At 43.6% G+C, this 13,829-nt stretch overlaps 9 protein-coding genes and 1 non-coding gene across 10 annotated transcripts; 4 read left to right on the top strand and 6 right to left on the bottom strand. All coding sequences in view use genetic code 12, as the record gives it.

Annotated features, from left to right (window-relative positions):
• Nucleotides 1-36: 36 nt before the first annotated feature.
• Nucleotides 37-1,797, bottom strand: PGUG_02148 (uncharacterized protein; the record flags this gene model as incomplete). Its single annotated transcript, XM_001486427.1, has 1 exon — nucleotides 37-1,797. The coding sequence occupies one exon, from the start codon at nucleotides 1,795-1,797 to the stop codon at nucleotides 37-39; it is 1,761 nt and encodes a 586-aa protein (XP_001486477.2).
• Nucleotides 1,798-2,059: 262 nt separating this feature from the next.
• On the bottom strand, nucleotides 2,060-2,584 carry CNB1 (calcineurin regulatory subunit B; the record flags this gene model as incomplete). The annotated part of the gene is made up of 1 exon (XM_001486426.1): nucleotides 2,060-2,584. One exon carries the CDS (start codon nucleotides 2,582-2,584, stop codon nucleotides 2,060-2,062), a length of 525 nt encoding a protein of 174 aa, XP_001486476.2.
• A 1,000-nt stretch (nucleotides 2,585-3,584) lies between these two features.
• PGUG_02146 (uncharacterized protein) lies at nucleotides 3,585-4,391 on the bottom strand (the record flags this gene model as incomplete). Its single annotated transcript, XM_001486425.1, has 1 exon — nucleotides 3,585-4,391. One exon carries the CDS (start codon nucleotides 4,389-4,391, stop codon nucleotides 3,585-3,587), a length of 807 nt encoding a protein of 268 aa, XP_001486475.1.
• Nucleotides 4,392-4,527: 136 nt separating this feature from the next.
• Nucleotides 4,528-8,481, bottom strand: TUS1 (Rho family guanine nucleotide exchange factor; the record flags this gene model as incomplete). The annotated part of the gene is made up of 1 exon (XM_001486424.1): nucleotides 4,528-8,481. The coding sequence occupies one exon, from the start codon at nucleotides 8,479-8,481 to the stop codon at nucleotides 4,528-4,530; it is 3,954 nt and encodes a 1,317-aa protein (XP_001486474.2).
• Nucleotides 8,482-8,763: 282 nt separating this feature from the next.
• On the top strand, nucleotides 8,764-9,798 carry PGUG_02144 (uncharacterized protein; the record flags this gene model as incomplete). Its single annotated transcript, XM_001486423.1, has 1 exon — nucleotides 8,764-9,798. One exon carries the CDS (start codon nucleotides 8,764-8,766, stop codon nucleotides 9,796-9,798), a length of 1,035 nt encoding a protein of 344 aa, XP_001486473.2.
• An 88-nt stretch (nucleotides 9,799-9,886) lies between these two features.
• On the top strand, nucleotides 9,887-10,420 carry PGUG_02143 (uncharacterized protein; the record flags this gene model as incomplete). Its single annotated transcript, XM_001486422.1, has 1 exon — nucleotides 9,887-10,420. One exon carries the CDS (start codon nucleotides 9,887-9,889, stop codon nucleotides 10,418-10,420), a length of 534 nt encoding a protein of 177 aa, XP_001486472.2.
• Nucleotides 10,421-10,546: 126 nt separating this feature from the next.
• On the top strand, nucleotides 10,547-10,632 carry PGUG_06003. Its single transcript has one exon. It is a non-coding gene; the product is annotated as a tRNA-Lys (tRNA).
• Nucleotides 10,633-10,853: 221 nt separating this feature from the next.
• Nucleotides 10,854-11,324, bottom strand: PGUG_02142 (uncharacterized protein; the record flags this gene model as incomplete). Its single annotated transcript, XM_001486421.1, has 1 exon — nucleotides 10,854-11,324. The coding sequence occupies one exon, from the start codon at nucleotides 11,322-11,324 to the stop codon at nucleotides 10,854-10,856; it is 471 nt and encodes a 156-aa protein (XP_001486471.2).
• Nucleotides 11,325-11,502: 178 nt separating this feature from the next.
• On the top strand, nucleotides 11,503-12,567 carry AGE2 (Age2p; the record flags this gene model as incomplete). The annotated part of the gene is made up of 1 exon (XM_001486420.1): nucleotides 11,503-12,567. The coding sequence occupies one exon, from the start codon at nucleotides 11,503-11,505 to the stop codon at nucleotides 12,565-12,567; it is 1,065 nt and encodes a 354-aa protein (XP_001486470.2).
• Nucleotides 12,568-12,660: 93 nt separating this feature from the next.
• PGUG_02140 (Cu/Pi carrier) lies at nucleotides 12,661-13,650 on the bottom strand (the record flags this gene model as incomplete). The annotated part of the gene is made up of 1 exon (XM_001486419.1): nucleotides 12,661-13,650. One exon carries the CDS (start codon nucleotides 13,648-13,650, stop codon nucleotides 12,661-12,663), a length of 990 nt encoding a protein of 329 aa, XP_001486469.2.
• Nucleotides 13,651-13,829: the final 179 nt, after the last annotated feature.

Below are 13,829 nucleotides of genomic sequence, written 5' to 3'. Positions count from 1 at the left end.
TATATAGTAGCACTTACAAAGAAGTACTTGAGTATGTTAAGATGATGTAGAAGTGATCGTGCTAGACATATCTGCTAGAGTCAAACCTCTAAACATATTGAGGAACCGAGAGTAGTCATTTTGCAGATCAACAACCGTGAGTGCCGATACGATTGCTTCAACTTCATGCTGTAGGCATCTAATCACGTAGCCTCGCTTGCGGTCATTCGATGTGAAAATTTCAGGATGTTCCTTGTACGTATAGTCAACTGCAGAGTTCACCCTGTTCAAAGCCGAAGTCATGATGCCAACAAATTGCTTTTCGCCAAAGTTGGTACTCGTTGATTCCAGAATTTGCAACTCCAATTTCTTCTCATGTGCCCTCAATATCTCAAGGCAGTCTCTCCACAAAGTGTGGTGATGATGGAATGTTGTGGCTTGCGAGGAATGAGACTGTCGTTGAACTTCGAACGAGGCAATTTTCGATTCTAAAAGTGCTTTGATGGGCCCTAAATCGACCTTTTCACTTATAGTATTCGAGGAATCGTCAATTCTGACCCATGATTCGGTATTTGGAGTAGGTTCTTTTCGTTCAGATGCCCAGGTAGCTAATAACTTTTGCAACTGTGCCTTGATATGTCCAGACAGATTACTTCCTTTGAAGTATCCTCGTTGAAACGGAGTTGGCCCATGTTCATGATTTAAAATAGAATGATCTCCTTCCGGTTTCCCGTGAAGTGGAGTTCTTTGTTCTCCATTTCCATTAGTGGTATTTTTGGTTATTTCGTTGAGCTCTGCTGGTATTCTTTCGACAATAATAGGGTTGGGAACCTTGGGTCTAGGGTTATATGACTTCGAGAAGGTGACATCAACAGGTACAAATTTAACCAAAGAAGAGAGGGCCGATTCGGAAAGGCCATCTACCGTTAGAACCTCTGATATTCCTTTTTGAACTTCCGCTTCTAGATTGCGAAACTCTTGAACGTGGACTGACGTTTTGCTTTCTAGCACAGACGTAGTCATGTCTATTTCGGAGGCAATAACCTGTTTTTTACTTTTCAATTTTGCAATGTGGGCCTCCAACTGTAAGATTTGTTCGTCAATTGAGGCGCTTTCATCCAAAAGTACCGTGAGTTTGCTGCCATCGCTGCTATCGCTGCCCTTTATACTTTGTATCTTCTCAAGAATGACCGAACGACGCTGATCCCAAGTTAAAAACGTTTCTAGGAGTTTTTCAAGGCGAGAGTTCTCCTTTGTATAAATCTCTAATAATGCATAATGGTTTTCTGAGAGCTGCTTAAAATTGTGGGCGATTGACTCTCGAATTCGATTAAGATTAGTGTCACCCTTAATTAAAGCTCTTTTATGATGTTTTATGTTCTTGTGTAGCTCTCTCGTAATTAGTGCGTTATTTCTTAGGATGTGTTCAGATGGTGAGTCTTCCCTTATAGTATTGGTAGAGATGGTGAGATTTCCCAGACTAAACGAAGCAGTTGGGGAGAAAAAGCTAGATTCAAATTTCGAGCTTGATTGAGAAATATCATTCACATTGGTTTTGGCCCCTTTGGACGGTATTTCTTCGGTGTGGCCATTATCTTTCGGAAACAGTTCCATTCGACGAACTTGTGGTGACTGTGGAGAAAGGAAATCTTCCGGATCCAACTCATCTTCCTCAGACGTACCGGATGTAGATTCAGGAATACGGGAATGTATAGGAGTCTTTATACTCCCTAGAGTAGACGCTAGGTTAACTGATTCGAAGATATTGGACGCCCCTGGTCGCATAACATTAAAAGACGATAAGAAATTATTTCGCATTCTTATCGCATGACGACTTAGATGAGGCGAGAAGAGGTCAAGCGAGAGGTAATATTATATGACTATAGCGTTATGGAGGTATCGAAGAAGTCTTTAAGAAAGAAAGTAAATTAGATTAGTAAAGTATCTGGCTTCCATATTCTGCGTCCGTAACGACCATCAAATATAAAAATTTAAAGGCGTCTTTTTCGTGCTCCAAGACCTCTGTCTTGCAGGCTGCCACTGTTCAGGTGCTGGTGTTCAGCCAATTTAGTTTGGCAACTTAAAACATGTTGAGTGTCAATGCAGAAGCCACTGACTTAGAATCAACTGCCTTCTTGAATTCTTCAAAATCAAGACGTCCGTCACCATCTTCATCTGCTTCCATGATAGTCTTGTCAACTATTTGCTGAAGCTCTTCGTCCTGTAGGTTTTTACCCACCATCATCTTCATCACAATAAACAACTCTCCATTGCCAATAAAACCATCACGGTCAATATCGTAAATCTTGAAAGCAAATTTGAGCTTATCAACTTTGGACGTTTTTCCGCTGAATGCAGAAAGCCCTGTTATGAACTCTTGAAAGTCGATTGTCCCGCTTCCATCTTCATCGAACACATCCATTAATCTTGATGCCAAAGGATTTGACAGGATTCCTGGAATTGCCAAAAATTCTTGCTTGTCTATGGTGCCAGAACCATCGCTATCAAGCTTCATAAACCGTTTCCGTAGACGATCTATCTCGTCACGGTCGAAGTTCGTGCCCTCCATAAGGCTATCTAACACATGAGATGACGCCTGGCCCATACTGAAGGAGACAAGATTTAGAATAGAGATGGACTGCACAGGATCAAGGTACAAGTGAGAAAGTGATACTGTGTTCACAGAATTTTCGCTCAGACGAGTGACCAAATTCGCGCCGAAAGACCCTGACCTTCAAAACTGAGAAGCGACCAAGCTCGGTTCGACTGGAATTGGAACTACATTGCATATTCAAGAAGGAGCGATAAGAAAGTTTAACAATGCACCCGTTTTGAGACTAAAGTTTTGCAACGATTCGTAGACCTTCATCACTGTCCGGTTGTTCAAATCTATAAATTACAACGAACGATCAAGCATGCACCTAGTTTAGCTTACATCCAGTATTCCTTGGGTGAAAAGTCATAAATCTTATCTGTTAGCAAGGTATCCTAAAGTTGCACTTGATAGATAAGTCAAGATTACGATGATTCCAATTTGCACGCGGTGTTGACATTAACCGAGATAGGATGATTTCTCCATAATGGATGCAAACTAAGGATGCCATCTCCGGATTTATGTCGGAAGCAGCTGCTGACTTTCCGGTACTTCTGGGGTCACAGAACCCGAAATCGATGTTCAATATATTGAATACTCGATATGAACGAGTCGAAACAATTGACTTTATTTTAGTGCACTGAATGTACTGGAAAGCCCTGAGCAACTTGAATTTGGATGTAGAAGATATATCTGAATTAATTTGCTAATTGCGTTTTGTAGCTAACATTTGCATGAAATTTCAAAAATCTGCAAATTCTTCTAAATTAATACATTGATACTTCAGAAGGTTGGGCATTGACTACATTATTGATTTCTTGAATGGTTGTAGGTTTATTATTCTAGCAAGTGAACACAACGCATTTCAATGGTTGAAGCAATCATACATCGATGTCAAAACCAAAGCGATAAAGACTCGATCGTATCAAAAGATAATAATATAAAATTTTCAGCGTAACGATTAATTTTTACGGGACTACAAAGAGAAGATAAAAACGTAATTTCCAATACTCTAAAACTTGGGTAAACCAGCCAAGTGTGCTCCACCATCAATGGGCAAGACAATACCATTTACGTAGTTTGACTGCTTCGAACAAAGGAAAATACAAGCACTCTTAATGTCTTCCTTGACCCCTAATCTTCTTCTGGGGTTCGACTCGATCATCATATCGCCTGCCATTTCAAGCATTCCGTTGGACATTTTGGATGGGAAGAAACCAGGGGCCATAGAATTAACGAGAATGTTTTTAGGACCGAGCTGAACGGCCAAGTTCTTACCCAAGTGAGAAACACCAGCTTTAGAAGCCAAGTAACCGTAAGTTCCCACCGGCTCTGAAGCAACCAAAGACACCACAGAAGACATAATGAGCACTCGAGAAGGATCCTCGACAGTTCCACTCTTTTCCAACAATGGAGCGAACAATTGAATCGTTTGGAAAACAGCAACCACATTCAAGTGTAACACTTTCTTTACCGCGGAAACTGGGTGTTCATCCAAGGGAGCACCCCAACTGGCACCTGCATTGGCAATGAGGATGTCTACCTTAGACACTTGCTTGGTAGTTTCCTCAAAAAAGTGGGTACAAGACTTTTCGTCAGCAAGATCCGATGGAATTGCAATGATCTTACACTTCTTACCCTTTGATTCGGCTAATTTTTCCAATTCCTTTTTAGCTTGTTCGCAGGCATCGGCTTTCCGAGAAGTGATCACAACGGTGTCTGCGCCATTCTCAACAAGTGCCTCAGCGCAATAGAATCCCAACCCACGGGTTCCGCCTGTTACGACCGCTACTTTACCATTTACGTTGAAGTCGACCATAATTGAAGAGGAGGAATGATTTTCAAATCACGGCCTACCCCACAATTTATATGCCGACGGGGGCCGCTGTGCAGTCTACCTCGGCAGGAAATCCATTTCCTCCATAAGGGTCCCCCTGCGGCTTAGACTTGCAACCTTAACCTATGAAAGTCTCTTTCGGCTCGAGTTCAAACATCAATTGCATACCGGGTACCAAAGGATTTGCCACCGCACATACGCAGTAAGGGTCCTTGCCCACTAAGCGCACATCCTTGCCGGTAACAACCTGAATTAACCGATTTGAACCCAGAACAAAATCGCTTATCGACCAAACTTCAACTACCTCGCTAGTAATTAAAAATAAGTTGTTGTCGAAAAACATCACAGACTGAGCTTTGAAGTCGAAATGCAACATTCCTGGACGTGAGATCTTGCCATGCTTATTGGTGAAGACGGCTCCATCGTTGTACACTAGTAGAAACTCAGAGTTATTATTGAGCTTGAACATTCCCATTGGCTTTGCGGAACTCGAGGTGACGTGTTTTCTAATCACCTCCATACTATGATTGGTACCGTTACTGCCAATGCTCAGGGCACTAGACGTCAATCGCCGGCTATAGCCGTCTATTTTTCTTGCATCTGTACCTGGAATATCGGGCACTGAACGTGGGTGCAACTTGTCTAGTTCCAAGACTTCAAATCCCTTGTTTGTATGCACTGCCAATGAGGTGTTGAATATTGAGAGACCAAAACACTCGGCTTGGACATAGAATCTTTTGAACACTTTAAACCCAGTGAACACACCATCATTGTCAATCTCAGGAATTACCGCTTTGAAATTAGTCGAGCTCGAGGAACTGGTCTTCTTCTTAGCATAAAACACCATAATCATACCACGATGTTTTCCCACTTCGAAGAACTGAACAGTGTCGTTTGAAAGCTGAATACAAGGTAGCTTATTGCTCAGTTCATAGTAGACCGATAAAATCAGATCCATGGTATAGTATTTTAACATTTTGTTTGCCATTAATATCACAATTCTTAGTTCGGGAATGCAAGATATAGCAGTGACGTCCTCATAAATTATTCTCTTCCATCTATTACCGTTGTCTGCGTAATAAAGCCCAGTCGAAAGACCCGCCAATTTGAAGGAACTCTTTCCAAGTTGAAAGCTGGTATAACACTGAATCTGCCCTGACACACCAAACCCTACTTCTTGTCCTTGTCCCAGTATGAGAGAAAGAGATTTCTGACTCATATCATACAAGGGATCAGCGGGAGCACAAACTTGCAATTTTGTCACCTTTTTTGCAGAGTCATAGCTAAAACTCGATATGTCTACTGGAATCAATTCAAAGGGTGCAGATTGACTGAGACGTCTGCAAAGATTGGACTTGGCTTCAGTGAAAGAATTTATCCACAACATTCTTTCTGCTTCACTTCGAGCGATGAAGGTGAAAGTGGAATACTTTCTTCCAGCAAACCTAACCTTAAAGGCATAAGTGGAAGCATCCTCCTCTGCTTCATTGGTGGGGGAGGTACCCTGTAACGTATTCTGGACAGGAGAGTTTCTCCGACTTTTGTCTATGTCTTTCTCTTTGGTCTCGAACAAAAGTAACTCGATTGGAATTGGGCTATCAGAAATTTTGTATTTGATGCCCGCCTTCAGGTTAGACCGTTCAGTGACAAATAGGTAGTTGTCCAACAAAATCAAGTGACTGGTGGAAGTACTAAACTTCAATTCCCCTCTTCTTTGAATATCTCCACGGCGAATGAGACGCCTGTTTTCTGAACTCAAATTGATGTTCACTTGTTTGACATCCTTCCTCCAAAGTAGATCCACTTTTAGCCTTTTAAGGGCATGTATGTTATCCGCATGTATCTTCATATCATTGATTTTGGCACCTAATAATTTCACCGATTCAATAGCTTGAGTCAAAGCAATGAACTCCGAGTCTTGTTCGTCATACAACAGTTTGATATCACTGAGTTGCAAAGGAAGTTGCTGGTACCGTGAGTTGAATGTACTGATGAATAAAAGAGGTCCATTGACTTGCAAATCTTGAACACGAGGTAACTTACGAACTTCCACGTCGACCCATCGTTTGATAGGTTCGTACCGCATCAAGTCCTCAATCATAGGCAATGCACTCATGTACTGCAACAAACTCTTCTTTACTGCTATTGCCCACTCATTGTAAATGGCAGAAATCTCATCAATGCTCTTGATGAAGCGACCTTCCGCAACCAAAATGCGTAGCAATGGCTGAAACAAGACCTCTTTATGTATGCGAACTACCTCCCAGCCAGGAGCGATGACTTCCTCGTGGAACTTGTCTACTATTGAGCGGTTGGCACCAAGTAGAACCCTAGTCGCTTTGAGAAACTCAGGTGCAACGATTTCCACGAAACATAAACCACGTAAAATGAATGTTTGCTCGTATCTTAATAGGTCAAAAATGAGCGATTGTCGCTTTGCTGTCGATTTGTCCAAGGAACGAAGATCATCCGCTGTCAACTTCCAATGCGAAGCCCAATCAAGCTCTAGTACCACGTCTTCAAGTTTGGTATTTCTCATTAGTGTTTCTTGGGCAATTATATTGTTCAAGTGGCATTTTGATGAGTAGCACCTGAGCTTGGGAGCCGAAGATATATCTTTGTTACTTCGAGGATCAATCGTGTGATCTCTATCTCTGCAATAGCAATCTGTAAGCTGCGTCAAGACCCCTCCGACTGCCACTCCACGTTGCATGACTACTCCCATCTCATTCGGGCCACTAGAGCCATCTTTTGCTACCAAGGTGACAGCCCCAGAAGATATGAAATCGGTTATAATTTGGTCGACGTTTCGTCCAACGACGTCTAAAGAAATGTTGCGACGATGAAAGACAATCAACTTGATAAGTGCTTTTTTGAACTCTTTTTTGGAAATGAACTCATCGTGTAGCCAAGTCTCCAATTTTAAACACCATTCGTGAACACTACTCAACGACCAAACAGATGAACATTGAGAAAGATGTTGCGCTACCAAAGAAGACGACGAGAATGGAAGTCTTGGGAGATCAAGAGGAACCGGAGGTAAGTCTTCTTCCAACCTTTTGCGGGATATTGAAAATTGAGAATCTTTCTTGGCAAGAGTACGTCTTGTAGGCAGTTTTCGAAGATGGGAACTAGTTGGTGACAGCGATGGCGTTGGAAGGTCGGGCAATATGGAGTAGTCAAAGTAATTAGTAGCAGGGGTATCGGGATCGTCGTATAAGTCATCAAATTCATCGTCATAGTAATAGTCTTGTATCAATGAAGAACCAAGACCATCGGTTTCCACAGAGCTCCAAGCAGAAGTGCGATCGTGCAAAGTAAGCTCTTCGCCACCTTCAACTTCATAATCCTCCCAAAGATTCAGATCGGTTCCATCAGACCCAGGTGTAGTTTCCTCATACTTGTACAACAATGATGGTGACCGAGCATAGACTTGATTAGGAGATGGGGAGCGATCGTATCGCGTTGTTGGTGAGCCTCCCAAATTTCGAGACGATGATTGAGGAGTGAGTATGTTCTGAGGTGCCAGCATGCCACTGGATGTCGTGGGGGTACTTTCCACTGAATAATCGTAAGTCGGTCGCTGAAGCGAGTCTGAAGCGTGAAGCCGAGGAATCTTCGAAGGTGTATTCAAACTGTCAGCTATAATCTGCGAAGTTCTGGAATATGGATCTATGGGTTCGTCAAACGATTCTGTTAGTCGTATGTCTTCTATGGGGTATGGAAGTTGGGGCCGTTCATGGTGTCTCTGGTGGGAGGACAAATATCGTTGTGAGGAATCAACTTCTGAATCGTCGAGGAATTCAGGGAGTTCTTTAGGACCCATTGGTTTCGGGCTATCCCATATGATCAGTTCGTCAAAGCTATCATCATCTCCAGCATTAAATGAAACTGATGTATCCACAGTAGGGTAACCTAGTCTGTGTGTATACTTTTGGTCAATGGGACCGCAACGATCATTGTTTGGCTTCGAGTATAGAGTCGGAGGCAGCAATGGCACCGCAGGCTGTTTGGTGTACAAATCATCGACGTCTGGTGGTGGTTTTCTTCTTAGCGATTTTTTTGGCGGCATAGCAAAAGCCCAAGCAGTTTAGGTAATGAGTAAAGCGAGTAATGATATAATCTGATATGAGCAAAGGAAGGATGGACAGTATAGTTGTGGATTGGAAAGCGGCCAAATTGTGCTAATTTTTGGCTTTGGTGTTGATTCTTGTAACAATAGTGTTTATCGATTGATGAGATAATGCTTATATAACGGCGCACCACCGAGCGCGGACCGTTAAAGTGCATACGAGTAGCTGGAGAGCCGCGCGAACTATCCTACTCTCTTGCGCGTTGGTTCATTCTGTTCATTATGGCATATTCAAGCACGATAAACGCCTTGGTGGCAGATGCAAACAAGCTATATGCTCAGAAAGATTTCGAGGAAGCGGCCTTGAAGTATGGTGAGGCCTGTGAATCGTACAGTTCTGAGTATGGCGCAGAGGATGCTGATCTCTTGAATTTATACGGCAAGGCATTGTTCCAAAACGCTGTTCTGAGGTCTGAGGTGTTCGGTGGAGTTGGAGCTCAGCAAGACGAGCCAAAGAAAGAAGATAATGACGAGGCAGGCAATTTTCAGTTCCATGATGACGCGCCATTGGCCGAAGAAGATGATACCAACGACGCGTCGGCGCCAATTGGCCACGAGGAACAAGAGACCTCGGATAATGAAGACAAGGAAAACGAGCCAGAAGAAGACCAGAGTGACTTTGAAGTTGCGTGGGAGATTTTGGACCTTGCCAGATCGCTCTTTGAGCAGCAGCTTGAAAAATGCCTGGATAAACCGAGTAAAACCCCATATCTTGCAACGGATAGCGAAGAGCCACAAAACAAGTACGTTACAATAACCAAAAAGTTATCTGAAGTCTACGATTTACTAGGTGAGGTGTCGCTCGAATCTGAGAATTTCCCCCAGGCAGCGGCAGATTTACAAAAGAGTTTGGAGTTGCGCGAGCAGTTGTACGACTCCCAACTATCTGCATTGGTGTCTGAATCACACTACAAGCTCTCGTTGGCTTTGGAGTTTTGTGTCGAAGACCCAAACCTGAGGGCTAAATCTGCCGAGCAGATGCGCCTTGCTATAGCTTCTGTGGAGCGCCGAAATGAGACAGAGAAGAACGAAGCCAAGAAAAAGGACAACTTGGAGCTCTTGAACGAGCTCAAAGAGAGATATGCGGATCTTCGCAAGGATCCAGCCGAAGAGTTTGATGAACAAAAATTGGATATAATCAAAGGTATTCTTGGAGAAGCCTCCGAAACAGGCGAGAAGTCCGACCCAAACAAGGCCAAGCGGACTGCTGTTAACGACTTGAGTGGAATGGTCAAGAAAAAGAAGCCCAAGAAGTAATTTGCGTGCAATTGGGTCTCTACATAAAATCAATACATCACCACTATGAGCATCTCATCGCGAATTCGCGACAAAAATTACCTTGGCAATGGCAGCTCCCCAGGTCACAAATGAACAAATAAAGGAAAAGAAGGGTAGGCGAAGACGGAAGAAGAGAAGAACAGAGGATTTTTCCGACTCCTCATCTTCTTCTTCTTCACTGTCAGACGAGGATACTCATATGGATGAGTCCAAACAAAACGATGAGAATGAAACCGAAGCCGCAATAGAAACCATTGAGGAACCAACTTACGACGCAAAGAAATCGACAGCTCCTGAACCATTAACCTTAGAGCAACAGCGTCATCTTCAAAGGATCAAACTCACAACCACCGCCCCTACCCAGGGAATAAATAATCGCAATATTGACATGGAAGCTGCGAAGTCAACTATCAACTCTGATAGAGAGACCCTTGAGAACGAGTATTTGAAATTCATGGCGTCCAGCTTTAGCGAGGATTTGGACGAACTTCGTAAGAAACCTGATTTCACCGACAAGTCATTGGTACTCTTGGCCAAGACATTGCAGTCGGGAGGAAGTCTTTTTGACGAAAACGAATTAAAAGCATTACTTGAGCATTAATACATAAATAAATGGTAAATGGAAGTTCTTCAGTAAGAGTATATGTATCTAATCAAGCAACTTCTTCTCAGATATACTGAGATCGTGTGATCATAAGAACTAGCAACACCTTTCTGTCAAGAGCGGGCCTGGCTAGCTCAATCGGTAGAGCGTTTGACTCTTATACAAGAGAAGCGATCAAAAGGCTGCGGGTTCGACCCCCGCGTCGGGCTACGATTATTTTTTTCAATTTAGGTAATTGCAACTTTTAATGATTGCAAAGCAAGTTGATTCAAGAAGGAATCACCAAGCTGCTTCCTGAATTAAAAATTTTTAGCTCTCACTTAATTTTTTGCTCATTATTTTAATGTCTATAATAAATACTAGTTCGCATCCAGCGAACACATGCATCCAGTTAGGCCAGAGACCTGTTGAGTCCATCATTTGGAACTTGTCACCTCGGTAACTTTGTTCTTTGCAATCCCAAATATAATACAAGGGAGGAAATTGCCAATGCCGCAAACAATAAAAGTGCAAGATTTGGTCCCACAAAATTATGAACGTTCTCCTTAATTTGCTTTCCTACAGTCTTTTCGGTACCTTCCAGCGGCTCCCTTGACTGTGCTGAGCTCCTTAAACTAGACCCTCGTTTTTGATCTTCGGGTGCAACATCACCAATATAGTACGGTTCTAGCATCATCACTGCTCGTTCAGAGTGACCCACATCGTCAAATCCTTCGGTTGCGTCTACGCCACCGCAATCAAACAACACTTCCACACCTCCAGGGTGTTCCAGAACAAAAGAACTTACATTATAAACTTTATTGTGAATAACCATCCACAAGTCATCGGGTGTATCATGAGCTCTGATGTCAAGGAGACGATGTGATCGATGTCTTTCGCTTCCAGAACTAACAGACATCATAATAACCAGCAATCAACCAAAAAGAGTCCACTAACCACAATATAGGATATGTTTAAAGTTTCCTGGAACAAAATGAAAATCCCAACCAAGAAGGGTTTCGTCACGTGCCGCGCGGCTGCGTGCAGTCCATATGTCGAAATCCAGCAAACGCTGAATCACGATCCATTTCCCATCATCCATGAGCTCCAGCAGGAACCACGCGTTGCCGTCGTCCAAAAAGACACATTCCGAGCGCCACAAGCAGATCCTACGCCAGCTCTCTAAAGAAACGGCTAATAAGACTTGTGCAGATTGCAAAACTGCCGCTCACCCTAGATGGGCGTCGTGGAATTTAGGATGTTTTGTTTGTATACGGTGTTCGGGTATCCATAGATCGATGGGTACACACATATCCAAGGTCAAATCTGTCGACTTGGATGCTTGGACGGATGAACAGGTGGAGCTGATGGTGAAATGGGGTAATGCCAAATGCAACATGTACTGGGAAGCCAAGCTACCTGAAGGGTATATTCCTGACCAACTGAAGATTGATAATTTCATTCGCACCAAATATGACCTACGCAAATGGACTTCTTCTCCACAAGTGCCCGATCCGCTCAAAATGGGGCCGGTGAACAAGCAGATATCGGTCAATGAAAACCATCAAAAGAGTGTTCTAGACACCCCACTTGCCACTAAATCCGCATCTGGCTCTGATAGCTCGCACACTGCATCTCTCTTGGACGACTTTGGCTCGTTTGTGACCAGCAATAAGCCGGCAACGACGGCTCTGAAGGGAACTCTGGAACCGCCCGTACAAAGGGTTAACCTGGCAGCTCTGGCCCCTGTCGCCCTTCCTTCCCATAACGCTGTGCCTTCTCCCATGCTGACTCCACCTGAAAGGAGTAATTCTAACGGGCGTCCCGACTTGAAAAAATCGATTCTTTCCCTCTATTCATCACCATCCAACTCAACTCCAACGTTAACTGGAAAACAGCCATACTCGTTGTCAAACTCGTTAAGTGGACTCAATTTAGGCGCTTCACCATCACAGCCTCGGGCTACAACCTCCAGTTCGTCCAGTTTGGTGTACTCCGAGACCCCCAAAACTCAATCGCAACAGCCACAACAGTCCCAATCCCAGGCTGGATGGGGTAATGATTGGGCTGACACTACATGGAAACAGACTCCTGCGACATCAGGGGCAGCAGCATTGAACAATGCTCTCGACGAAGATTTGTTCCGCAACGTGTGGAAGCAATAGGCTAATTTCGTCATTTTAATATCATGTCAAAAACTTCACTCACCACGTAATAACAATCCAATTTTGCCTTATTATTCACTAAGTATATCTATGCTAGTGACCACCGGTGGTTGGAAGTCCAATGTACACCTTGAACGAATCATAGATGAGCCATTGGAATCCGGTCAAAGTACCGATCATAACAATTCTGACAGGCAATCCGTTCCAAACCCCGGCAAATCCAATCTTGTTGTAAATCCGACCCAATGCCTTGCCAACACTTTCATCAGGCTTCTTGTCTGCGTTGATCTTGGACACCATCACATCAGCTGGGTGCGACACTATAGCACAGAAAATACCGGCAATGTAACCACCCAAAAATGATACTCCAGTCTGTTGAATAGGAGTGTAGCTCGATGCTGGTTTGCCCAAATACTTGTAGATTTGCTCGACGGTTTTTTCAAACGAAGCAAATTTGACCATGGTATATGGCACTTGTCTAAACCAAAGTGGAACCAAACCCTTGTAAAGACCACCATAACCTTCCGCAGCCACCAATTTCTTCCAACCGTCAAATACCGACGTTGCATAAGGAGGAATTGTCGTCTGGGTCTTCACCTTGATCATCTCAAATGGACATAATGCCAAGTCTGCAAGAAATTCAGCCGATGCCGAAGCAGCCAAAAAGACTCCCGTCTTGTACTTGTTAGCGTACTCGGGACCAACAGCATCAGAATAAGTCTTCTTGAAAAATTCATAAAACCCGTACTTTCCGGCACCCTGAAACGAATATCCAATGAAAGTAGCACCAACACCAGTGAAAATGGAATCTCCTGAGGTCTTCATAATCTTGGACCAACCTTGGACATTGGACTTGTAGATTGACGAGTCCACCTGACGACGACACTTGACCAAATCCAACGGAGTCACTGCCGAGTGGGTAGGTCCACAAGCAATAATTCCACCAAGAGTACAAGCAGCATAATACTCGGGTGAAAAAAGGGTAATTCCACCTTTAGGCTTATCGGGGATCGAGTCCAGGGCACTCTTACCAATGGACTTGACCTTATCAGCAATTGGTTGGGTAATTGAATCCACAGGCATGTTATCTATAGAAAGAGAAATTGATGCAAGACCAAAAGAGCGCAAATGTCAGGGAGGGTTATTTCTGCAGGGACTTGGTTGCTGTGCCGATACAGCCGATAAGCCTGGTGTAGTGGGGGCTCGGCTCGGAGTAGAATGGGAGATGTACAATGGGGATGTGGAAGTGGCGTACTGGGTCG

The sequence above is a fragment of the Meyerozyma guilliermondii genome, genomic scaffold (genome assembly GCF_000149425.1).
Source record: "Meyerozyma guilliermondii ATCC 6260 scaffold_2 genomic scaffold, whole genome shotgun sequence".
NCBI lineage: Eukaryota > Fungi > Ascomycota > Pichiomycetes > Serinales > Debaryomycetaceae > Meyerozyma > Meyerozyma guilliermondii.
This window is presented reverse-complemented; position numbering and strand designations above follow the sequence as displayed.